The 25,668-nt window shown below is 41.3% G+C and overlaps 1 protein-coding gene across 4 annotated transcripts in view; it reads right to left on the reverse strand.

Annotated features, from left to right (window-relative positions):
* Positions 1–17,936: 17,936 nt before the first annotated feature.
* DMC1 (DNA meiotic recombinase 1) overlaps positions 17,937–25,668 on the reverse strand; it is a 46,708-nt gene continuing 38,976 nt past the window's right edge. For all 4 annotated transcript variants that reach the window (XM_032836679.1, XM_032836678.1, XM_032836680.1 and 1 more), the window contains one exon: positions 17,937–18,717. In XM_032836679.1, coding sequence (XP_032692570.1) covers positions 18,648–18,717 — 70 coding nt within the window. In that variant the 3' untranslated portion in view covers positions 17,937–18,647. The remainder of the gene's footprint in view (positions 18,718–25,668) is intronic.

Raw genomic sequence — 25,668 nt, forward strand, 5'->3', positions numbered from 1 at the left:
AGGGTCTTCAGGTGTCTTAAGCCCGGGCAGGTCTTTACGGGCCCCGGCTGGCGCTCGTAGATGGCCGCGCCAGCCTGGCCTGCCGTCACTGGCCGCGCGCCCCGGCGCCATTTTCTTTGGTTGCCTGTTGCTGCGCTGTTGCCGGCGGCCATGATGGATGCTCGTTGTCCGTTCTTGGGGAGATGATCGGTTGAGGACGTCCCAGTTAGGTTAAAGCACTTCCTACCATCACTGAAGTGCATTTTCTGAGCAGAATATTTACACTGTCCCTGGCTGAGCACAGTTGGCTAACAACCAAAACGTGGGTAGAGCTGTTGAGGTAGACACCTGGGACCCTTGGTGGCCATTCCTCGGCCCTGCCTCAGGAGGCCCTGGCTGACCCTTAGTGCTTTCCCCAGACGAGAAGGGCTAAAAGCGGTGGCCCTTAAGACGCAGAAAAGGTGAAGGCATAAGCACGTGTTCTTAATCAGGCCCGACCGCGTTCTTCTCAATTCCTTCTAACCTGGTTTCCAAACTAAGTGCCTCCTTCTCCCTCCCTCAAGCTGAACTCGACCGTCTCACGAGTCTGGCCAGATCACCTCCACAATGGTCAAGGAGCTAAGGCCCTTGGAGAGCCGTTCATCCGACGTTTCTTTATCTCTACAGAGATACAGGGTGCCGGGGGGAGATTTGGGGTCCCTCACTGTGGGGGCCGAGTGTTGTCTCCTACTCTGTTGTGAATTATTGCAAAAGGAGCATAAGGAAAGGAGCTTCGCGACAAGCCGATCAATTGTCTCTGGGGCTGTAGATGCAGATGGGCAAGAAGCACTGGACGGGTGTCGAACGCCACATGGGCCGAGCGCTGTGCTAGGGCCAACACATGGGTTCCTGCCCTCGTGGTGTGTATGCCCTAGTGGGGGGAGCTCGGACAATGAATCTCTATGTTAGTTAAATATTGCTAACTAAAATAGAAAAATAAAGCACGGAAAGGGGATAGGGATTCTGTGCCTGTGGGGGAGGGGGGTGTATGGGTGTCCTGGTGTTACATGGGGTGCCCGGGGGGAAGGCTTCCCTGATCAAGTGACACTTGAGCAGAGCCCTAAAGGGAGAGAGCTAGCCTTGCCGGCAGCGGAAAGAGCAAGTGCAAAGGCCCTGAGGCAGAATGTGGCCGGCTATATAGCAAGGAAGAAAGACTGGAGAGGACTAGATTTGAAGGATTTGTAGGCTGCTATTGGATTTTGCCTTTTCCTTTAGACAAAATGGAAATCTCTAGAGTGTTCTCAGAGTGACACAATAAAAGGACCCCTATGACTACCGTATAGAGAATAAATTTAGAGTGAGCAAGAGCAGAAGCAGGAAATTAATTAGGAGGCTAGTGTAGTAGTTTAGGCAAGAGATGATGGGACTTGGTACAGATTAATGGCAATGTGTAAAGGAAAAATGGTCTAAATGAAAATTTAACCAATAATTTGCTAATGGGTGGGATATGAAAGAAAAGACTCAAGGATAACCTTATAGGAGTGACACAGTAATTAAGCTCCTGTGATTTAGACTGTATAGGCACTGAAGGAATAGTTTGGACTGTTTTGCCTATTTATCATATTTGCTAAGTAATTAAATCTGAAGCTCTCTATATAACAATAATTTATAAACTAAGGTAGGTCCATTGAAACCCTCCCTATGTTTTGCTGAAGTAAAATAATATTTTGCTACTTGATTAGGTCCCCATCTTACAGAATCTCATGGCTCCTTTGTCTTCATAAGGCTTTTCGCAGTACATAATTATATATTTACGTCATTATTGGTCAATACCACCTCCAAAAAATATGAACTTTGTTTTCCTATGGCAGACAAGTTTTTTTTTATTATTAAGTGAATCCACAGTATGCTTTCTCATTCTTGGTATATCTGTTTTCTTACCCAAGATGGTTAAAAGTTATTACATTTTTTTCTAAATACAGAGAAGGATTTTCTTTAAGTAGAGAGGTCAGAAAACCTAGGAATTTCATTAGGAATAACCAAGACTGTTGGGAAAAAGGAAATATGCTTTGCTCACTTCATCTTTTTTTGAAAACTAAGTACTTACCCTATGATCCAGCAGTTACGCTCCTTGATATTTCCTGTAAGATGTGGAAACTTACATCCACACACAAACCTGCACACGGATGTTCCCAGCAGCTTTATTCATAATTGCGGAAACTTGAAAACAACCAAGATGTCCTTCAGCTGTGTATGCTTCAGAAAAACTGTGGTACATCAGGGCAGAGGAATGTTATTCAGCAATAAAAACAAATGAGCTATCGAGCCATAAAAAGACACTGAGAAATCTTAACTGTGTATTGCTAAGTGAAAGAAGCCAATCTAAAAAGGCCCTATAACGTAGGATTCTAACTACATAATGCTCTGGAAAAGGTAGAACTATGAAGACAATAAACAGATCAGTGATAGCCAGGGATTAGCAGGGAGAGAGGGATCAACATGGGGTGTTGACAACAGACAGAGTACAGAGGATTTTTAGGAGAGTGAACCTATTCTGTATGGTGCCATGGTGGTGAATACGTATCATTATGCATTTATCTAAACCCAGAGAATGTACAACATTAAAAATGAACCATAACGTAAACTATGGACTTTGGGTGATGGTGATATGCCCGTGTAGGTTCGTCAATTGTAATGAATGTGGAAGTGTTGATAATGGCTCTGCATTGATAGGGAAACAAAAGCAAAAGAAAAAAATTTCCTGACTACCTACAGCCCGCTGACAAGTCCATGAAACAGGCAGAGTGACATTCCTTGAGGAACTCTCAATGTTGATACTTTGCTAAGAGAAAAAGGCAATCTTAGCCCAATCCCCAGGATCCTGTAAGTCTACTTTAACATATAAAAATTCCTTTGGAAATTTCTTTTGTCTCTACTACCCAAGATATATGTTGGTGATCAACCCCCAAGCACCTGACCCACTGATACGCATCTGAAGGGCCTCGTGACTAAGGTTTTATTAGACAGTAATAAATGACCTTTTCCTAACACTGGCTAGCCCCTCAAGGTCCTGGAAACCTTGCTTCCAAAATTCCTTAGAGACTTACGCTATCCCTAACCCCCTCCCCACTTGAAAGTGTATAATTGGCCTCTCCTCACAACCCCAGTGCAGCTCTTTCTGCCCATGGGTCCTGTCCCTATGCTTTAATAAAACCACCTTTTTTGCACCAAAGACATCTCAAGAATTCTTTCCTGGGCATTAGCTCCGAATCCCAAATCTTTCCTCTATCATGCATGTGTGGGGCCGGAGGTATATAGGAAATCTCTGGACCTTCCTCTCAATTTTGTTGTAAACCTAAAACTTCTCTAAAAATAATAAATCCTTAAAAAAGAAACAAACCCTAAGAACTGACAGCTATTGTGTACTCATGCTTACTGTATCCTAGGCATGTGCTACGTGCTTTATTTTGTTGTCATCTGTAAATGAAACAATAGTGCCTCAAAAGGATTTTATTTTATTTTATTTATTTTTTTTTTCTAAAGAAAGAACAGGCAGGGGGCAGAGAGAAAGGGAGAGAGAATTTTTTTTTTTTTTTAATTTGATAGACAGAGATCACAAGTAGTCAGAGAGGCAGGCAGGAGGGAGAGGAGGAAGCAGGTTCCCTGCTAAGCAGAGAGCCCAATGCGGGGCTCGATCCCAGCACCCTGGGATCATGACCTAAGCCGAAGGCAGAGGCTCTAACCCACTGAGCCACTCAGGTGCCCCCAAAAGGATTTTAGAAGGAGCAAATGAAAATACACACTCAGTCAGAGCGGTACCTGGGCACATTAACACTCCGTGAATGTTACCTGTTATCATCCCTCCACTTTCCTGGATGAGAAAGCTGAGGCTTAGGAGCCTAAGTCACTCGTCCAGGGTCACACAGCAATTGGCCTAGCTGGGACGAAACCCTAGGTGCTCTAGCACAGCTTTCACGTGGTACGGTTGACATCTGGGGTCAATTTGTTGTGCCAGTTATCTCATGTGCGATAAGATGTTAGCAGCATTCTGGACTCTACCAACTACATGCCAATGGAATCTCCCCCCTCCTCCAAGCTGTGACAACAAAATGTCAGAAAATGTCTCCTAGGGAACGCTAAGAATGACTCTAATTGACAGCTGCTCAAGAAGCCCTATGCTGTACTACCTCCCCATGGGATCACAAGATGATGATTATTCTCTTTCAACTGTCAATTTTTTCTGCAAATTTGGTTTGTCTTCTGCACTCCACCTGCCAACAATACAATGCCATTTTTCATTTTATCTGTTTTATTGTTATTATAGCAGTAAAATTTATATTCAAGACTCAATTTCCAACCACTAAGAGAATTATTTCTTTTGTTTAGATTTTAAAACCATAGGTTTTTAAGCTACTTTGACTGTCTACCACCTATGCTAAGTTCTGTACCTACGTTCTCTCCCCTCAGTGTTACAACTCTGCAATTTCATAGTCATTAAACTCCCCAAATGTGAAATACAGTTGCCTCTGCCTTCTGCTTTGGTAGGACCAAGGTTAGTAAGTTTTTTTTTTTTTTTTTTTTTTTTTTAGGGTTTTATTTATTTGAGAGAGTAGGCAGAGAGGCAGGCAGAGAGAGAGGAAGAAGCAGGCTCCCCGCTGAGCAGAGAGCCCGATGCAGGGCTTGATCCCAGGACGCTGGGATCATGACTGGAGCCAAAGGCAGAGGACCAACCCTCTGAGCCACCCAGGCACCCCCCGAGGTTAGTTTTTTGAGAAAAAAACTAACTAATTGTACTAATTGTACTTTGGATATAAGAGGATGAGAATCCTGACATTCTTCAGTCAACAAGGTAACCTAAAGAATTTGCCTTCCAAGCATGGTATAGGAGGGACACATAGGAAATCTATTTCTAAAACATGAACTTTTATATGCACTCTTTTCTAAAGTTGATAAAACTGAGAAATTTGTTTAAAATGTCATCCTCCTGTGCACCTGGGTGGCTCAGTGGGTTAAGTGTCAGCTCAAGTCACGATCCCAGGGTCGTAGGATCGAGCCCCACATCAGGCTCCCTGCTCACCAGGAAGCCTGCTTCTCCCTCTCCTGCTTCCCCTGCTTGTGTTCCTTCTCTGTCTCTCTCTCTCTCTCTCTCTCAAATGAATAAATAAAATATTTTAAAAATAAAAAATAAAAATAAATAAAATGTCATCCTCCTATTTTATAAACAAAAAGAATACTTCTTTTCTACCCAAAATCTGACCATGGACTTTGCCATGTATGTACCATCTCAGAGGTTCTGAATATAGGGACAATTAGAAATGATGACATAAAAGTGAGAAAAGTAAATGATCCTAATGACTTGGTAACACATTCCGTTGCAAATTAGGAAAATTATAGTTTTTTGCTTTCAACAAAATGAAAAGAGGGCTATGTGGAATTTTTAGGAATTTTCAGGATTTTAAAGGATGATGTTGGATATCAAACTGCTATGGTATTTAAATTCCATCGGGATAAATTCAGAAGAGTGATGTGGAGGTGATAGTTTCATATTAAAATGACAGATCATTAAAGTAACAAGATAGATTATGAGATTTTGGGCATATAACTTGGAAGGAGATTAAAAAATTGAGTGACATTACCAGAACAAAACTCTTTTTGATTTCTACCTATGGAATTATATGGATCAAAGTTTATCAGCACTTATAGCTATAAAAGGGGAAGGGGGAAAAATAGCCCAAAGTAATATTCTTCCATGGATATAGGATCTTTTTTTCTTAATCTGCCTGTATCTTATTAAGAGATACTATTCCCAGGGCACCTGGCTGGCCCAGTAGGAAGAGCATGTGACTCTTGATCTCGGTGTTGTGAGTTCAAACCGCATGTTGGGTGTAGAGATTCCTTAAATAAACAAACTAACTAACTAACTAACTAAAAACGTTTAAAAATATTAAAAAATAAAAGATACATCCCCAATAAAAAATTTCTGTTTAATAGTTATTTAGAGTTTTAATGTATTTATGTTGTTTTATTTGTGTTCTAATAATAATTATTATGGTAACTTAATCCAGAAGAAATTTTAGTATGTAGAGCCTTAGGATCATAAGAAATGAGAAAAAAGGGGCACCTGGGTGGCTCAGTCAATTAAGCATCTGCCTTCAGCTCAGATCATGATCCCAGGGTCCTGGAATCAAGCCTTGGTTTTCCTGCTTAGTAGTGAGTTTGCTTCTCCCTCTGCTCTCCCATCCCGCTTGTACTTGCTCTTTCACTCTCCCTCTCTCTCTCTCAAATAAAATCTTTAAAAAAAATGAAATGAGAAAAAATATTTTAGTATTTGTGCCACAATTCTGTGTGACAGAAATAAATGAGGAATAACACATTTGATATAAAAATGTAGGATAAGATTCTGGAAAGAAAATAGGAGTTCAAAGAGAAAATAGAACCACATAAAATGTGCAACTCTTAAAGAAGAACCCATTCATGTATTTTTATTATTTTTTTAAGATTTTTTTATTTTGGGGCACCTGGGTGGCTCAGTCATTAAGCATCTACCTTCGGCTCAGGTCATGATCCCAAGGTCCTGGGATGGAGCCCCGCATTGAGTTCCCTGCTCAGCTGGGAGCCTGCTTTTATTCCCTCTCTCACTGTCTCTCTCTGCCAAATAAATAAATAAAATCTTAAAAAAAAAAAGAAACTAAAAGACTTTTTAATTTTTAAGTAATCTCTATACCCAGTATGGGACTTGAACTTACAACACCAAGATCAAGAGTCCCATGTTCTATGGACTCAGCCAGCCAGGGGCCCTCTTCCTAGTGTATTTTTAAAGGATGATGTTGGGTATCAAACTGCTAAGGTATTTAAATTCCACTGGGATACATTCAAAAGAGTGATGTGGAGGTGATAGTTTCATGTTAAAATGGCAGTACTTCACCATATTATAAATTTTAGCTTTTAAAGCACTTTTGGGGCACCTGGGTGGCTCAGCTGGTTAAGTATCCAACTCTCGATCTCAGCTGGGGTCTAGTTCTCAAGGTGGTGAGTTTAAGCTCCTCACTGGGCTCCATACTGAGTTTGAAACCTAGCTAAACAAACAAACAAACAAACAAAAAAACGAAAAAACAACCGACAATGTAAACCTACAATGAAAAAGTCGCATCAACATAAAATCCATTTTCAGAATTTCCTTAGGGGAACTCTTTGAAGACCGCTAATCTTAAAGAGATGAACCCGGACCATGTCGCCATGCTCCATCTAAAGTGGGCGCCTCACTGTGCTGTTAATTACCGCCAGGCAGAAATCAGGCTGAGAGGTGTGAATCCTTGACTCCAGATGAATGCGTGTGTTAGTGGCTGCTGTTTTAGAGAGACCTAGAAGAACGGAATCCCACCGTCACTGTTTTTACTTCGCTCTTCTGTATAAGTCTCTTGCTTAAGATTTTCTATCGCTCCCCAGGACCAGAAGATCCAATCTTAACTCCATAGTCTGACATTGAAGGTTTTCCAAATTCTGGGCCCAACCTCTCACCACCTCCCTGCTTCAGCAAATCCCTATTCTCTATCTTCACCCACATTTAAAATATTTATTTATGCCAACTTTTGTGATTTTATTTTTATTTTTTATTATTTTTACTTTTTTAAAAATTAACATATAATGTATTATTAGCCCCAGGGGTACAAGTCTGTGAATCGCCAGGTTTACACACTTCACAGCACTCAAACTTTTGTGATTTTTGTTAATCCCGGTCCATACATGCAAATAAAAATGCTCAAAGTCTACTTCTGTCCCCTCTCTGCTTGGAAACTTAGAGAGGTGATTTTCTTCTTCTTCTTCTTCTTCTTTTTTTTTTTTTTAAAGATCTTATTTACTTATTTGACAGTGCGAGAGAGATCACAAGTAGGCAGAACAGAAGGAGGCAGAGAGAGGGGGAAGCAGGCTCTTTGCTCAGCAGGGAGAGCCCGATTCGGGGCTCGCCCAGGACCCTGCGATCAATGACCTGAGCTGAAGGCAGAGGCTTAATGCACTGAGCCACCCAGGTGTCCCTGAGACAGGATCTTATGTCTGTCCTCTGGCATTTAGATGCATTAGTCACCACCTGGAAACGATATTTTTTCTGTTCTCTTGGTAGATAACAGGGGCAGCTGTTCGGTTCCTCCCTTTAGCACAGCATGCGAGCAAGCCGAGGAGGAAGAGAGTCGAGACTCTACAGTCAGCTCACTAGGGGTGACATAGTCAAGGATTAAAGAGAATGACTCACAAGCACAGAGATGAACAGTGTTACTGCGTCTTAAAAACTCTAGATGAGAAAGGGGATTGTAGTTATCAAGGTGTGACGAATACTACACTCGCATACACAAATGCTTGGCACTTATCTTCTGGAAAAGCCCAGAATTGCATCCACCCTGCCCTTTGCCTCCGCAAATAGTACCTTTCTAACGAGGGTGGGACAAGAAAAATTTTCTTGGTGACAGAAAAAATTGTATTAATTCCCTAGCAGCCTTCTAAGTCAAGGGATCCTAGTAGCTGAAGGCTCTTTGGTTTGTCGAATACGAATGAATTTAAAGACAGTGTTCAATGATGTGTATGGGAGTGCAAAACCTGAGAAGCCAGAGGAAGTAAAAATGTTTTGCACAGGGGACGTGGAGGAGGAGGCAAGAACGCAATGTTTTACGTTCAGAAAAGCAGTAATGTTGTCTAGTGCTCAGTAGAGGGTGTTCAACGGAGGGGCCATTAAGATACCATGGAGGGCTGAGTTCCTGTTCAAGATGGATACTGGTTGAGAGCAGAGACTGTCTGCGCCGAAGCAGCCACGTGGGAGGTAACTGGTTCTCAGTCCGGAGAAAATTCCGTGATGTTCCCGTAGATTATAAGGCACAGCGATGTAATTTTCTTTAGATTCCCAGCTCCCCAAATTCTCTGTTACTCTTCACTCCTACAGTCCCCGTCCCCCACCCATGACCACGGCTGCCAAGCATGCGGCCAATCCCAGGCTTTGCAGCCGTTGAATCCGGGTATGGGTACGGCTGACATTATGGGCCCCTCCTCGCATGCTAGTGATGGAAAAACAACTATCACGGGCTTAGGCTGACCACAGACTGACCGACTGAGGCCATTTCCGTGGTAGCTTTTTGGTTCTGGAGAAGCATAAAACGGACCAGAGCAAACCTCTGGGTCACTGCGGCCAAGGACCATCTGGCATGTCACATGCTGGGCCCCAGTCTCTGAGCTCCCCTGGGTGTGACTCAAAGGTTAAAAGATCAGACCTGCCAGAGCTGTGTGGCTGGCACTGTGGGTGTTTCAGAGGCTCTGATGATCTCTGGAACTACAGCAGGGCCTTGTCTTGGCTGGGAAATCCAGACCCAAAACAGGGGATTGGCAACCTTGGTTTACTTTTGACAACCCTAGAGAGGAAACGTCAGCCTTCACAAGCTGGAGGGGAGGGAGTAGTTATATGCTAGAGCAGCTGAACAGGAAGTCGAGGGACCACGTCATGTTTTTAAATAGATTCCTCTGTGTTCTCCAGACAAATATGGGGATGTTGATCAGGTATGGAGCCGAGTGGGGTATCTGAGAGGAGAGCTGGCAGCGACCTGCCGAGGAACAGAATGGAAAGGAGGAGAATTGACCAGAAAGTATATAATTATGTACTTTAATTGTACCTTTAGAATTGCACTTAAGAATTACAATTGTACTTTGGAAACACATAGACTTAATAATGTGAAGAAAAACAGGCTGGCACCAAAAATCAGAACATAAGGACCAAGACAGTGAAAACATCGATGGGTCAGTTAAACACCAACTGGTGTGTCTAAGGTATTATATAATGAGAAGGAAAGTTCTGGTGTTTACATAATTTTGATCACAGAGGCAAAATATAGTTTGCACACACTTGGAGGAAAACCAACCAGCATCAGGGTGATCTCCTAGGAAGGACTTTGTGAAACAAGGACACCAAGCCTACACACACACACGCACGCGCACATACCCTACCTGATCTGGGGGTGGTTTTCATTGGTCCTGGGTAGAGTCAAAAGAGAAGACCTTTGCTTTTGCATACATATAAAATTCTAGGCATCTGTGTTTGGAACTTACAGGGTTCTCCCCGCAAAAAAGGGCTCCTGCCCAGTGTAAATAAGTCCCTGTAAGTAATTTCACATGGTTTTCCCTCCTCTACCTGTTGAAATTGCTGCAAAGACCAGTTCTTAAATTGGGAAATGCGGGAGTTGACTCCCTTGGCAAGTACTTGTAAATCCAATAGGGATTGTAGTGTTCAGGACAGGCCCTTTGCTCTCTGCCAAGGAGCGGAACTCCTTGAGGAAAAGGGGTGGAGGGAAGGTTGGCAAAGCGGCCGTCCAAGAGCTACTCAAGGTAGAGGGTGCCTTGTCAAGACGATGTGAATGTCCAGGCTGCCTGGCAGGTCGCTGTACCTGCCCCAAACTTGCTCAAGCACTCCCCGGACGAGGCAGTTCCCTGCGTGAGTGGTCTCATAGCTACCTGTATTTTTGCTTTGTGGCTCTTAGCCACATTTGGAATCATTTGGGTGATTTCCCTTGCAAGTCCGTGCCTCAGGGACTGTCTTGACTAATCATTCCTATATACCGTTGTACTTGGCAACTAACTGGTGTCTCCGTATTGGCGGAGTACAAGGCAGTATGCTTTGTAACTTAGGGATGCACAGATATGTAATCTAAGAACAAAGAAATGTATGCGAGTGTTTGACAACAAATTCAGAAAAATGGTTAATTCTTTGGGGGAGGAAAGAGACTCAATCCTAGAGGACATTCAGGGGTCTTCAATTGTATTGGTAATGTTTCATTTCACAAGAATCAACTGCATTATTTTTTATACCTTTTTGTCTTAAATACTCCATAATACATTTAAAATATACATATGGATGAATGAATGAGGTTTTATGTGGGGAGTCCTCTGAGCCCATTAATAATTCAAGGTTTATATCCAAGCAATCTTATTTTTTTTTTTATTGTTCTGGGATAGAGCTTCTTTTTAAAAAGATTTTTAAATTTCAATTCAATTTAATTAACATATATTTTATTATTAGCATCAGGGGTAGAATTTAGTGATTCATCAGTTGCATGTAACACCCAGTGCTCATTATATCAGGTGCCCTCCTTAATGCCCATCCCCCAGTTACAGCATCCCCCCACCCACTTCCCCTCCTACAACCCTCAGTTTGTTCCCCATAGTTAAGAGTCTCTTATGGTTTGTCTCCCTCTCTCTTTTCATCTTACTTTCTAAAAAATATTTTATTTATTTATTTTACAGAGAGAGAGAGAGAGAGAAAAAGCAGGGAGAGCAGCAGAGGGAAAGCGAGAAGCAGACTCCCCACTGAGTAGGGATCCTGATTCAGGGCTCGATCCCAGGACCTCGGGATCATGACCTGAGCCAAAGGCAGACAGTTTACCGACAGAGCCACCCAGGAGGCCCTGTTTTCATCTTATTCCCCCCACCCCCTTGCCCCATGTTCATCTGTTTTGTTAAAATTCCTTAAATTCCACATATGAGTGAAATCATATATTTGTTTTTCTCTGACTGCCTTATTTCGCTTAGCATAATATCCTCTAGTTCCATCCACATCACTGCAAATGGAAAGATTGCATTCTTTTTGATGGCCGAGTAATATTCCATTGTATATATATACCACATCTTCTTTATCCATTCGTCTGTCGATGGACATCTGGGCTCTTTCCATATTTTGGCCGTTGTGGACATCAAGCAACCTTCTTCTGATTCCATATTCAACAAGCAACTTTAGCTTCATTTGAACTTGCTCACTGAGGCAATGGGTAGTTCGGGTGAATCTTGACATCTGATCAGCTTGCTATTATAGTACGTTCTTCAATACCAGTGGCATTTTGGTATACTCTACTTGGTAGCTTGTATGCTTCATGAGATGGAGCTATTTCTTTTTTTTTTTTTTTTAAAGATTTTATTTATTTATTTGACAGAGATCACAAGCAGGCAGAGAGGCAGGCAGAGAGAGAGAGAGAGAGAGAGAGGAGGAAGCAGGCTCCCTGCGGAGCAGAGAGCCCGATGCAGGGCTCGATCCCAGGATCTCGGGATCATTGACCTGAGCCGAAGGGAGAGGCTTTAACCCACTGAGCCACCCAGGCGCCCCGAGACGGAACTATTTCTCTAGAAATTAATCAGTACTGGAGAACTAAATACACTGAAGATGAAGGCTGAAGGCCTGACTCTGAGGCATGGAGCATTTGCCACCAGATGACACCTCTTGAGAAAATTTCAACTAGATTTCCCAGGTCAAAACCCCTTTGTCTGTGCCTGCTTTTAGGTTTACATAGTCTTAAAAATGTTATTTAAATCCCGTGTTGCCATTTAACTTTCTAATATCTTGTGTCTCATGTTTCTGACCATATTGTAAGCTCTTGAAGATGAATGCTCCCAGCCTATAAGAGCCCAACATTGTATCCTGTAGAATACTGTTACACTGATGACTTCCAAGGAACCATAACTCCTGACATTCGAGCTCCTGCATAGTCCCCTCCCACAAGGATCTGGGCTTGGCTGATGACTTGCTTTGGCCAATGGGACCTTAGCAAGTACGAGACAAGTAGAAGCTTGATAAGCTCTTGCCATCCTGGAACCCAGGTACCATGTAGAAGCTCAGGCTAGACTACGGAATGATGACAGAGAGAAGTCTCACCCTTTCATCCATCCCTGCCAACATCCCAGACACATGGGTGAAGTCATCTTAGACCCTCCAGCCAACCCATGAGCTGAAGGTAGCTGTGTGAGCGGCTTGTTTCCTCGTCCCTTTATCTGGATGTTGCCATATTAGGATGTAAAGCACAAGTGCTGTAACCATCTTTTGACCATGAGGGGAGCTTTTGGAGAACCAACCAGCACTGAGGATGGGAAAGTGAAGAAATGAGATGGAGCTATTTCTTGAGATGGAGCTATTTCATGAGATGAGAAAGAAAGACGTTCTTTCATGAGAAAGAAAGACGTTCTTTCTGTTCCTTGTTGTTGCTATATAATAGCGACATTATATAGTTGTTATTAACTTAATCACTATATTAATTATATTAATGAACTGACTAGTTAATTAATGAAGGTCAGCTTCCGGACTCTTCATTATATGAGAAGGCATATTTCCTCATAGCTTAAGTCCTTTGAGTTGGGTTTCTGTTACCTGCTGCTGAAGGCATTTTTTTTTTTCTTTAAGTATTCTCTACAGCAGATGTGGGGCTCGAAGTCATGGCTCTGAGATCTAGGGTCTCATCCTCCCCCCACTGAACCAGTCTGGTGCTCGGCAGCTGAAGGCATTCTAACTGATGTGCTCCTCAACCAGCTCCACTGGTACAAATAGAAAACCCCTGAAATGCCCTGCATTGTGTGTAACAGACCTTCAATGAGTTTGTCTCTGCTGAGGAAGTAAAAGATTTTGTGGTAGAGACTGCCAGTTGCTTTCCCCCTTAATTAAAGAACTCTCAGTTCTAGCTGGGCATATTGCTGTCTAGAACAAAAGACTAATTCCCAACTTCTTTGTGTGTAGATAGGGCTGTGTGACTGAGCTCAGGCCAATGAGATACAAGCACAAGTGTGTGGGAGGACTGCTTCACAGGGGCTGACTCAGCTGGAAGGAACTTTTTTTCTGCCCTTCTGCCTTTCATCGTTCTTCCGCCAGCTTGGTTTCTCTGACAAGAGTTCCAAGCACTATCTTAGGCCGTAAAGTGACCTTGAGGATGGAAGCCAAGAGCGAGGATGGTCAAGCAGAAAGACAGAAGCCTGATGACAAAGTAGGGGTCCCAAGGACAAAATGGAGGCACCAGAGCATCTCCGGACTGCCTGGCTTCAGATTGCTTGTTAACGAGAGAAATAGAAACCTTGATTTTGTTTAAGACACTGTTACTTTCGGTTTTTCTTTTATATTCAACTAAGTAAAATCCCAACTTTCCTTTTAAAATATTAAAGGCTGGTGTGCCTGGGTGGCTCAGTGGGTTAAGTGGCTCTTGATCTCAGCTCAGGTCTTGATCTCAGGGTTGTTGAGTTCAAGCTTTGCAACATGCTTAACAAAACAAAACAAGAAAAGATTGGCATAGGAAAGTATATGAAGAGTATGAATAATGAGGAATCTCTTATATGGGTGTTAAGCAAGCCCTTCCTGGCTTCCTTTTTCTCCATTTCCCTGAAGCAGCATTTGGAAATCACTTTCTCTGCACCTTGGTTGGAATTCTAGATTGCAAGTAGTATAGTCCAACTCCAGCTAACTGAAACAAAGGGTAATTTGTCAGAAGGACATTAGGAGTCATTGGGTTGGCAGGAGGCTGGAAAACCAGCTGGGGAATGAACAGGAGTTTGAACAACACTGCAGTTTGGGAGTCAGAAACCTGCAGTCTAGCAGCAGGAACAGACTGCCAGGTCACCGCACTGCTGCTGGCCCTGCCACCCCGCTGTCACTGCACGAATGAGTGGCTTCTAACCCATGTTTTAATCCTCGGCAACTGTCACTCAGTATCCAATGTCTCAGGACAGACTACATGAATTGGGGAGACACAACTCTTTAAAAGAAAACCAGGATCTTATTATAATAGAGACATGGAAACTGTACAATCAAAAAATTAGAAACATTCACTACGTTCAAGCCAGAGTCGGGTGAAGAAGACTTGACTGGGCACAGCTTGGTGTCCAAGGTCCCCATCCCTCTTTTTGCCACGAAAGACATCCCTTCTCAATTGTCTAGTCTACTGTATTCCCTGTTTTTGGCTTGGCCACCCTATTCTGATCTGGCTTTCTAGCCTTATTTTTTTCTTTGCTCTTTAAGGAATGATTGAACAGGAAAGTTACAAAGGAATGGTGGAGATATTCTATTTCAACCTCTTCATTTTCTAAGTGGATACTAGGTTTCCCTAGATCTTGACTTACATGTTTCTGTAGCCAGTATCGAGTACAGATTGTGTCTTGTGCATCCTGGCGTTTGTTAGAAGTCATCAAGAAGTCATGAATGCCTGTTGACCTGTAAGCTAGACTCAGGAGATCAGAGTTCCTTGCCCCTACCCCATTCCTTGGAGTATGAGTTTCATTTATCGTTCCCATTTTTCTAAGGATAGACTTGAGATAGTGGTATGGTGTTGAGAACACCTGCACAGTATACGTGACTGAAGCCAGTCAAGGCCTCTCCGTGAACTTTTAAGATTTGGTGGGCAGGCGCAGGGATCTGAACTTGTCTTGCTGTTGCCCAAGACAAGCGTCGTGTGTAAGTTCCCTTTGCTTACTAAAATGGCCACCCACGAAGAGCATGGCCTGCCTCTTTCTTCAGTCCCTCCCTGCCCTCCACCCATGGGGGCTGATTTCAGATAACCCCTGGGAAGTTCCTGAGGAGGTTATGGCCAACAGTGTTTGACCCCTGACTGCACCTAATTCTTACTAACTACTTGGGTCCCTGTCCCCACTAAAATTCATACATTGAGGTCCTAACCCCTAATACCTCAGCATGTGGCCTTATTTCGGAAAAGGGTCATTATAGATATAATTAGTTAAATTGAGGTCATACTTGAGTAGGGTGAGCATCTAATCCAACATGACTGGTATCCTGATAAAAGGGGGAAATTTGAACACAGAGACATATACATAGTAAGAATGTCATGTGAAGATGAAGGCAGAAACAGGGTGATTCTTCCACAAGCCAAGGAATGCTGAAGGTCACCAGAGAACCAGCAGAAGCTAGGGAAGAGACAGGGAACAGATTCTCCCTCATGGACCTCAGAAGGAACCAACCTTGACCTCGGACTTAGAGCCTCCAGAACTGTGAGACAATAAAAATTCTGTTGTTTAAGCCATTCAGTTAATGGTATTTGGTTATGGCAGTCCTAGCAAACTAATACACAAACCTTAAAAGTAGGTTTGTGGTAAAAGTAGGTAAAAGTCCTAACCTCTACTTGCCACTTCCTCATTCCTGATCATGATAGAAATATAATCTCCTCTCATAGGTTAGAGAACTTTGTCAACAGTCACTTGTGACTCTTCTTCTGTTTTTATTCAATCTCACACCCATACTTAACCTACTGAACCACATTTTTGAAATGTCTGTTTCACTGTTACTCCAGTCCCAGGCTATACCATCTCAGAATTTAATTTTTATAACTGTTTCCTAAATTGTCTCCCTGATGCCAGTGTTATGTCCTTTATCCATTTTCTGTGTTTCCATCAGATTAATCCTCCAGCTTCCCAATGCCAACAACTTCCAATCAGAGCACACCTATACCCTTTCCTTTTTTCTACCATAAAGCTTTCCCATTCCTCTGCTTGCCTTTGAGTCTCTACGAAAAGTAAATAGAGGTCACTGACTCTCTTGCTGTAGCAAACTCTGAATAAATAACCTCTGTTCTTACTTGATAGTCATTGTTTGTTTTTTGCCATGGAATGAAGGCTCTATGGAGGAAAAACGCATGCTTTTTCTAGTAGGTTTTCTAACTTAGTGGGATGTAAGCCTAGAGCCGCAAGCAACATCTTGGCTACTATGTGGGGAAAGCCTGTCTGAGAACAACAGCGGCATGGAAATGATCAGAACAGGAAAAAGAGGTAGGGAGAGCAAGTCCTGATGATGCTGTTTGATATCTTGGCTCCATCTATGGCTAAAGTCAGCACTACTTCTGGACTTTTCAGTTTCATGAACCAATGAATTCCTATCTTCATTTGCTACTTTGAGTTTTGATGGCTTGCAACCAAAAGAGTCCTGACCAATACAAGCTCTTTTTTGAGCTCTTCTGTCCCCCTTAGAATAAGGAGTGAGAGCTGTGTCTGCAGTCTGGTGAACTGTACAGACTGGAAAGCCCCGGCAAATTGAACCCTGGCCCAGCAGAGTTCCATGGGCACTGCACAATCTGCTGTGCTTTCCTAAAGTTGGGCCTCAAGGTTACAGCTTCTTAGTTCACTGTCCTCAGTTCTCAGCTACTGTTCTCCAAAGCAGGACACACAGAGCAGCTGGACCCAGACAGGTTTCCAGCTTTAGCTACATGCTGTATTATAACTAGCCTCACCGCGGGGCTGCGTGCCCTTGGATTAGGCCCTGATTTCCAAACATACTTCCTACCTTTTGGTAAATTCTCACTGGTGAGGGGGTTACTCAGTTTAATCCAGAAAATTTTTCTGAATCTCAAATCTTGGGACTTCTATTTCCTTTCCTACCAAAAGGCTCTGGGCTCCTACATACTTTAGTCCATTCCCCTCCAGTGCTCCGCATACCAGGGAATCTTTAGCTGTTGTTCAGTTTTTATCAAGTAACAAAATCTTCCCTTCCCCAGGGCAAAAGTATACATTTATATTTGTATACCAAAAAAAGTCATTTAAGTGACTTTGCTGAATATAGAAAATCTGTTCCTAGATATCTCTGCTTACTCAGAAAGTGGCTTCTGTGGTATAAAAAAAGTAAAAAGAAAAAAAAAAAGCTCTAATTTCCCAGGACCCCATACTGAACAATTTCTGCTTGTCAGGCTGGTCTCTGTTTCCAAATCCCAGCTTCTCTGCCTTTGCACAAGCTGTCTCACAGCTTACCCTTTCCTCTCCCATTTTTGGAATCCTATAATCCAAGACCACACTACAGATAAATTAATTATATAATCATTTGCTCTCTTTCATTCTTTCATAAATATTGTATTTTCTCTTAACCAGTGTACATATTCTTTGAGGGCAGGAACCATACTTTCCTTGTGTATTTTTTAGCTCCAAGCATTGCTGAGTGAATGAGAACAGATAATCAAATCCTTTTTGTAACAAATGGTACTTTCAATACTTGCTGTTTCATACAAGGTGACGCAACATAAGAGATGAAATCTTTTTGAACTCTATAAAGATTGTCATTATAAATACTATTCATATTTTAATTTTCAAATACTTTTATCATACATTCATTCTGAAAACCAGATTTTATTTTTAACAGAAAAAAAATATTCTTTTACACATTTCTAAATTTAGTGTTCAGAAATTTTACATGTAAATTAACCTTAGTATTTTTTAAAAAAATATTTTGAATTCTCTATGCTGAGCTTAAAATATAAAACTCATGCTATACTGATTACCCCAAACTGTAAAGTTCCTAGTTAGCTTCCTCTTTTATCCCCCATAAAATATGTCTGTATCAGAAATATGCTTTTTCAAAGTAATTTTAACTCGTCAAAAAGTCAAATGGATTAAAACTTAGTTTAATACTTCTTTTCCATTGTTATAGAGGTGAATGTACAGTTTGATGTTGTAAATTAAAAAAAAGCTTTTTTGTGTGTTCTGTAAACATTCCTTCCTTAACTGGTTCCCTCCTTTGGAAGTGTGTCCACCTCTGTAAGTGTTCAAGGGAAAATGGTGGGAGAATGGGGCATGTCTGAGCTTGTAGATTTTCTATCTGTTTAGTGGCTTACTTTGGACAGCTAAAGTGATGGGATCGGGTACCCCTTCCCAACTAGTTTTCCATAGCTTTATTCATATATACACATGTAGGAATATATATATGTGTACATATATATATTCCTGAATTGATATACAATGTATAGGGATTATACATCAGGGACTTTTAGGATAACTATAAGATTTAAATTTCTTTTGTTGACTTTCCTCTAATAGCATGTGAAAAAAACAAACTCTTACTTCAAGTTCTGAAATTTCAGACGGCTTTTCTATTTCTTCAGCTCCTAATAAGCACTAAGAAGCAATTTGCATCAATGTGCCACCTACTCCTTGGCATCCCCAATTCCTCCAGCAGTTATTGTGAAGGTGGCTTCATTTTCAGGCATCTCAGGGCTAACAGAATACAAGGGAACAGAAGTTTATAAAAAGCTCTATTTCTATAAATACCATATTCATGTCACAGGCATCACACCCCTATCAGTCTGAGTCTCCAGAGACATTTCAGAGTTGCTACAGCTAAATGTGGACTACAGAATTTACCTACAAGTATTACCAAGCCTCACAAACACTTATTGAACAGCTTCCATTTTTAAGGTTCCGAATGTCAAGAGAAATGACCCCAAATCTGGAAATAGGCAGAAGGAATAACTGGGTTTTCTTCCGGTATACTCTGAGGCACAGTGTGGCAGGGCCTGGGTCAAAAGGGGGGGGTGCACATTTCTGCGACTAGACTAATGCAGGGCAAAATTGTGCAAGACTTTGAAGTGAACTAAAAGGTTGCCACGTACTTTCAGTGGAAAATAGGTTGCCCAGCACATCCTTCCAGGTTCTGCTATTTTGTAAGGACTCTGCCTTTTGTTGTCTTTGAGCTACTTGACAACTCTGCAAGTTGTAGGCAACCATGAATAATACAAAATTATTCTTGTCCCTAGAAATGTGAATTGTACGAGGAGGAATGCAATTGATTCTTGTCCTATGGATTTTGATCGGTTTTTGGTCAATTTCTAATTGGTCTAATTAGATTAAAAATCTAATGGTCTAATTCACTTAGCATTCCTTATTTGGCTCCATATGTGTATTAATTTGATTTTTTTTTTTAAGATTTTATTTATTTATGAGAGAGAGAGAGGGAGAGAGAGCAAGCACAGGCAGACAGAATGGCAGGCAGAGGCAGAGGGAGAAGCAGGCTCCCTGCAGAGCAAGGAGCCCGATGTGGGACTCGATCCCAGGACGCTGGGATCATGACCTGAGCCGAAGGCAGCTGCTTAACCAACTGAGCCACCCAGGCGTCCCTATTAATTTGATTTTTTCTTTGATCTGGTTATAAAAATCTTATTAGTTCCTGCATTAATTAATGAATTAAATAAAATCTTTGACATTTTATATTTGTATGTGATTCTATGATCTATTAGATTTTACCTTTTACTTTTTTCTACAACACCGTAGGAATAGAGGTTAATTTGTGGAAAACTGACAGCAATGTGGGCGATTCCTGTCTGTGGGTGATGCAGATGATTCTAGTCTATAGCACTGGAAATGAATTTCACTGTGTAGAGAAGCAACTGATTTCCCTCCAGTAAAGAAAACAACTTCAAAGGTTACAATTGATTGCCTTGTAAGATATTAACCAGTTTTTCATCTATCTGCAGATTTATTTCTGCATTCCTCTGATTGACTACACAAATTTCTGTCAAACTATCCTTTGAATAAGATTCTTCATTACTTGAGTTGAATCAAGTTTTTGACACACTTTTATTTTGTATTTATTTGCAAGAAAGTCATTTTTCAACTTCAGAAAATCATACATTAGAAGGTACTAGATCCTACAGATTTCACAAAAATGGGACAGAGTCCCTGCTCTCAAGAAGTCTAACAGGTGAACTATGTATGACGTATGACAAATATGCAAAGTAAGATAAATTTCATAAAGTCAATATATATCTTACAGAACTCTAAAGAAAGGTTGATTATACCAGTAAGGTTGATTAGGAAAGGACTCATAGATAATATAAAGCCTCATAGAGGCTTTTTGAGGCAGAAATGGGGGTATTCAAGGCAGAGGGAATAGTATGAACAAAAACAGAGAACTAGATACTTGTTTAATAGGTAAGAAAGAAGAATGGGGCATTTGGGTGGCTCAGTTGGTTGAGCATCTGCCTCTGGCTCAGGTCATGATCTCAGGGTCCTGGGATTTTGGGGTCCTAGGATAGAGCCCACATCAGCCTCCCTGCTCAGTGGGGAGTTTGCTTTTCCCTCTCCCCCTGCAACCCCCATGCTTGTGCTCTCTCTCTCTCTTTCAAAGAAATAAATAAAATCTAAAAAAAACAAAACAAAACAAAACAAAAGAAAAAAAGAACAAGAAGTTAGGTTTAGGTATATTGTGTTTGAAGTACCTGTGTGATAGTCCTGTAGAGGAGTTCTATAAGCAGTTGGAAACAAATATCTAAAACTCAAGTAGACTAAACAAGAAATAAAAATTTGAAAATCACTGATCCTGAGAGAAAGAACCTACTGCTACTTTATGTTATTATTATATTCAGGTTTTGGTGACTGTTTAGTAACATTAATAGCTTTCATTTATTAAGTATTTACTAATTTACTACATGTTGGTCTTCTTTATGATTGTATTTTAACTTTATGAGAACTCTTGGGTATGCATTATTATCCCCATTTTATAGATGAGAAAAATCATGGTTCAGAGAGAAGTAATTTACCCAAAGTCACAATTGCTGGTAAAGGAAAGTGCCAGATTGGAGACTAAATTATTTGACTCCAAAGCTCAATGTTCTTCTTCTTCTTCTTCTTTTTTTAAGATTTTATTTATTTATTTATTTATTTTTATTTTATTTATTTATTTATTTTTGTCAGAGAAAGAGAGAGCATAAGCAGGGGGAGGGACAGACAGACAGAGAAGCAGGCTTCCTGCTGAGCAAGGAGCCTGATGTGGGACTTGATCCCAGAACCCTGGGACCCTGACCTGAGCCAAAGGCAAACAGCAAACACTTAACCAACTGACCACCCAAGGGTCCCCAAAGCTCATGTTCTTAACCACCAGACTCTACTGCCTCTCAAAGCTGATTTTTGTTTTTTGGTTTTGTTTGTTTTGTTTTGTTTTGTTAGAGGGGTGGAGATTAGGTACTGTATTCTGAGCACACTATGGGTTAGGTTACTTCCCCTAGGACATAGTAGGGGGGCGTCCCCTGAGGATAGCAAATGGGCTATAAATAAGGCCGGGCTTGCTAAACTAAAACTAGAGCTGGGTAAGAAGGCCCGAGGAGGATGAGATCCCAGAGAGAGAGGGAGAAGCAGGGGCTCTGCTGAGCAAGGAGCCCGACTCGGGGCTCAATCCCAAGACCCTGGGATCATGACCCAAGCCAAAGGCAGCCACTTAACCCACTGAGCTAGCCAGACGCCCTGAGTTGTTTTTAATGTCCATCAATCTCAAATATGCTAAATGGAATAAAATAAATGTTTTTTTTTTTTTCTTCACTCAAAAGTTTTAAAGAGAGCAGGGCACCTGGGTGGCTCATTCAGTAAAGCAACTGCTTTCGGCCCACGTCATGATCCTAGGGTCCTGGGATTAAGCGCTGCATAGACTCCCTGCTCAGCAGAGACCCTGCTTCTCCCTCTGCCTCTGTCTCCTGCTCCCCCTGCTTGTGCTCTCCCTCTCTGTCAAATAAATAAATAAATCTTTTTTTTAAGTTTTTAAAAAATATTTTATTTATTATTTATTTGACAAAGATCACAAGTAGGCAGCAAGGCAGGCAGAGAGAGAGGAGGAAGCAGGCTCCCTGCTGAGCAGAGAGCCTGATGTGGGGCTCGATCCCAGGACACCGGGATCATGACCTAAGCTGAAGGCAGAGGCTTTAACCCACTGAGCCACCCAGGCACCCCAAAAAAACTTTTAAAGAGAGAAAAATGCATACTGGGGTCCAGCTATATTTACTTATGGAAGCTATAAACTATAGTGACACTTTAGGGAAAGAGCTTAGTCTGTTTTCGTAGTCATTCCTATATATCTGGGAATTCTTCTGATAGCCCTTTTCTGTTCTATTCCTCGAGAATTCTGTGTTTTCTTTGAATGAGAACTGTCTTTCCCTTACATCTGTGTAAGTTAGTAGTTGAAGGCATGGGACTAGCTGTAACAGATGCTATGACTGTCCAAAACAGAGCATCTTTAACAAACTAAGAAATAGTGTAATGATTAAAAGTGTTGGCCCTAGATTCAGACAGTACAGATTCTAATCTTGGTTCCATCTTTTATTGATTGTGTGATTTGGGCAAGGCCATTCATGCGCTCACTAAGAAAGTATTTATTAGGCACCTGCTAAATCTGTTTTGTAGGTACTTGAAATCTAGAAGTGAAAAAAACAGACAAAGAACCCTGTCCTTGTGGAACTTATATCTGGGGAGAAGAAGAATCAGATAATAAATAATGAACATAATATATATTATGTAATATGTTTGAAGATGTTAAGTGTTATGGGGAAAGATAAAAACAGAGCTGGGTGAGGGACAGTAGAAGTGTGGAAACTGGGAGGAGTTGCGATTTTAAATAGGGAGATCTAAACAGGTGTAGTGGAGAAGGTACTATTTGATCAAAGATTGGAGGGGTGGAGAATGATAACCAGAATGAGGGCCGCGTGGGGAAAGATGATTCTAGGCAAGTACAAAGCCCCTAAGGTAGAACTGCGCCTGGCACATTTATAGAACATCATATGGCCACTGAGGTCGCAGTGCTGTGAGAGAGGGAGAGCAGGGACAAGGATAGGGACATGCACGTAGTGCTAAGTAAACCATTACAGAGACTTGAGCTTTTATTCTGAGTTAAGATGGGGAGCCACTGGAGAGTTTTAAGCAGAGGACAGATATCATCTGACTCAATTTTATAAGGGATCACTCTGGCTTCTGTGTTTAAAATAGACTGTAAAGGGACAGTGGCTACCTAGCTGCTTGAGCCCTTGGTTTGCTCATGTGGAAAACAGGGATAATGACCTCTACCTCTTAGAGTTGTTGTCATAAACAATGATATATATATATAATTATGTTACATATAATTACAGATATGATTTATATAAATGATAGAAAATTATAAATTTTATATTTATATAAAATTATAAAATATATTCTATATAATTATATATTTTATAAATATATACATATATATGTATATAAATAAAGTACTTGCTGGAAGGCCTAGTATGCAGCAGCCACTCAACATGTATTAGCTATCATTAAGTAGCACCATCAACTTCTCAACTAAAAAGTTTTCTCTAAAGTCAAGAATTCTTTGCGGGAAATCTTAAGGAACCAGAAAGAAGGGAGGACATGCTGCACAGCAAACTAAGTTTTGACACTTTTTGCTGTTTTAATTCAAATTTTTGGAAATTTGAATTTCTAACCTCTATGATCCCTTTAATCATCCTTTATTGAGTCTGCAGAATGCTCGTATTCTCTCAAGACTGTAAGAACTGTAGGAGTTACTTGGTCCTGCAAATATGGAGGATTTGATAAAATATGCGAATGACTGCACATGTAGATGGTGTTCATTTGTTAATTCGACAAATAGTTACTGAGTTCCTACTATGTGCCAAGTACCATGTTAGTGCTGGGGACATTTGTGAATCAGACTCAGTCCCTGCTGTGAGGGAGATTTACATGGAATCAGCTGATGCAATTCAGAATGAAAACTGTTTAGGAAAGTATTTTATTTATTTATTTCAGAGAGACAGAGAGAGTGTGTGCATGAGTTGAGGGGAGGGGCAGAGGGAGAGGGAAAGGGAAAGCAGAGTCTCTGCTGAGCAGGGAGCCTGACCCCAAGCTGAGCCCGAGCTCCATCTCCCCACCCAGAAATCATGACCTGAGCAGAAACCAAGAGTCAGACGCTTAACCAACTGAGCCACACAGGCACTCCAGGGAAAGTTCTAAGCACAGCAATCTAAGATACAGACCAAGAAATTGTAGTAAAAAGATGGAACAATCTTACTACCTATTGAATTCAACAAAGCATATTCATAGCAAATTTCTAGAGATTTCTGAAATCCACAAAATACAGCATTTGTATATTATAGCCTACAGGGATAGGTCACAAAAAGCAAAATGGTCTAAATAACAGTCAGATAGGAGAACTGATTATTTAATATTTATTCAGTGACAGCCCATAATAAGTACTGCAATTCATAGCAAATACCAGATTAAGAGCTCATATAATTTATTTTTGGTTGATTTTTCCTCTGTAGTATAGTTATCACAAATCTTTGCCTTGTTGATCAGGGTTGGCTAATCAGTCAATCACAAATATTGTACATCTATCATGTGTCAGGTACTGGGAATATAGCAGTGAGCAAGAGAATCGGGTCCCTGTCCTCTGGGTATTTGGGGTCTAGCATGGATGGCATGCAGTATATAAATCATTGCCAGCGGAATATAAGCTCCATGAGGGCCTTGTCTTTTTCTTTTAGTCATTGTTCTATTCCCAGAACCCAGAACAGCTGGTGTATAGTACATCTCTTGTAAAAATTTGTTGTTTATAATTCTTTAAAAAAAATTTTTACTTATTTATTGGACAGAGAGATTGAGAGAGCACACAAGTAGGCAGAGCAGTGGACAGAGGGAAAGGGAGAAACAGGGTCTCTGCTGAGCAGGGAGCCCAATGTAGGGCTGGAGCCCAATGTGGGGCTGGATCCCAGGACCCTAGGATCATGACCCAGGCTGAAAGCAGCTGCTTAACCCACTGAGCCACCCAAGGGCCCCATGTTTATAATTCTTTTTTTTTTTTAAGATTTTATTTATTCTTTTGATAGACAGGGATCACAAGTAGGCAGAGAGGCAGGCAGAGAGAGCGGGAGGAAGCAGACTCCCTGCTGAGCAGAGAGCCCGATCGATGTAGGGCTTGATTCCAGGACCCTGGGATCATGACCTGAGCCGAAGGCAGAGGCTTTAATCCACTGAGCCACCCAGGCGACCCCTTGTTTATAATTCTTAATTAAATAAGTAAAATATCATGAAAATATAAATTACAATATAGTGTAGCTTAGACCGGAGGGTTAGGGACAAGTTCTCTGTGGAAGTGATGTTTAAACTGAAACCTATAAAACAAAACAAAACAAAACAAAACTCCCAAAAAACAAATCTGGCAGAGGAAAGGAGAAGAATATTTCTCTGTCATACTCTACTTTCCCTGCACTGACCAAACCTCAGTTGGAATCATTCTTTGGCTATCTAGCTTCACTGTAAGCTTTGGAAGGTCACCAAGTCTATTCATCAACAGAATCCCTTAATCCCTATAACCTAGTCCGTAGTAGGGACTTCCCAATGGAGTGAATACTTTTTTATTTTTTAAAG

This window comes from Lontra canadensis, unplaced genomic scaffold (assembly GCF_010015895.1).
Source record: "Lontra canadensis isolate GAN:19392208 unplaced genomic scaffold, GSC_riverotter_1.0 scaffold93, whole genome shotgun sequence".
Classification (NCBI taxonomy): domain Eukaryota; kingdom Metazoa; phylum Chordata; class Mammalia; order Carnivora; family Mustelidae; genus Lontra; species Lontra canadensis.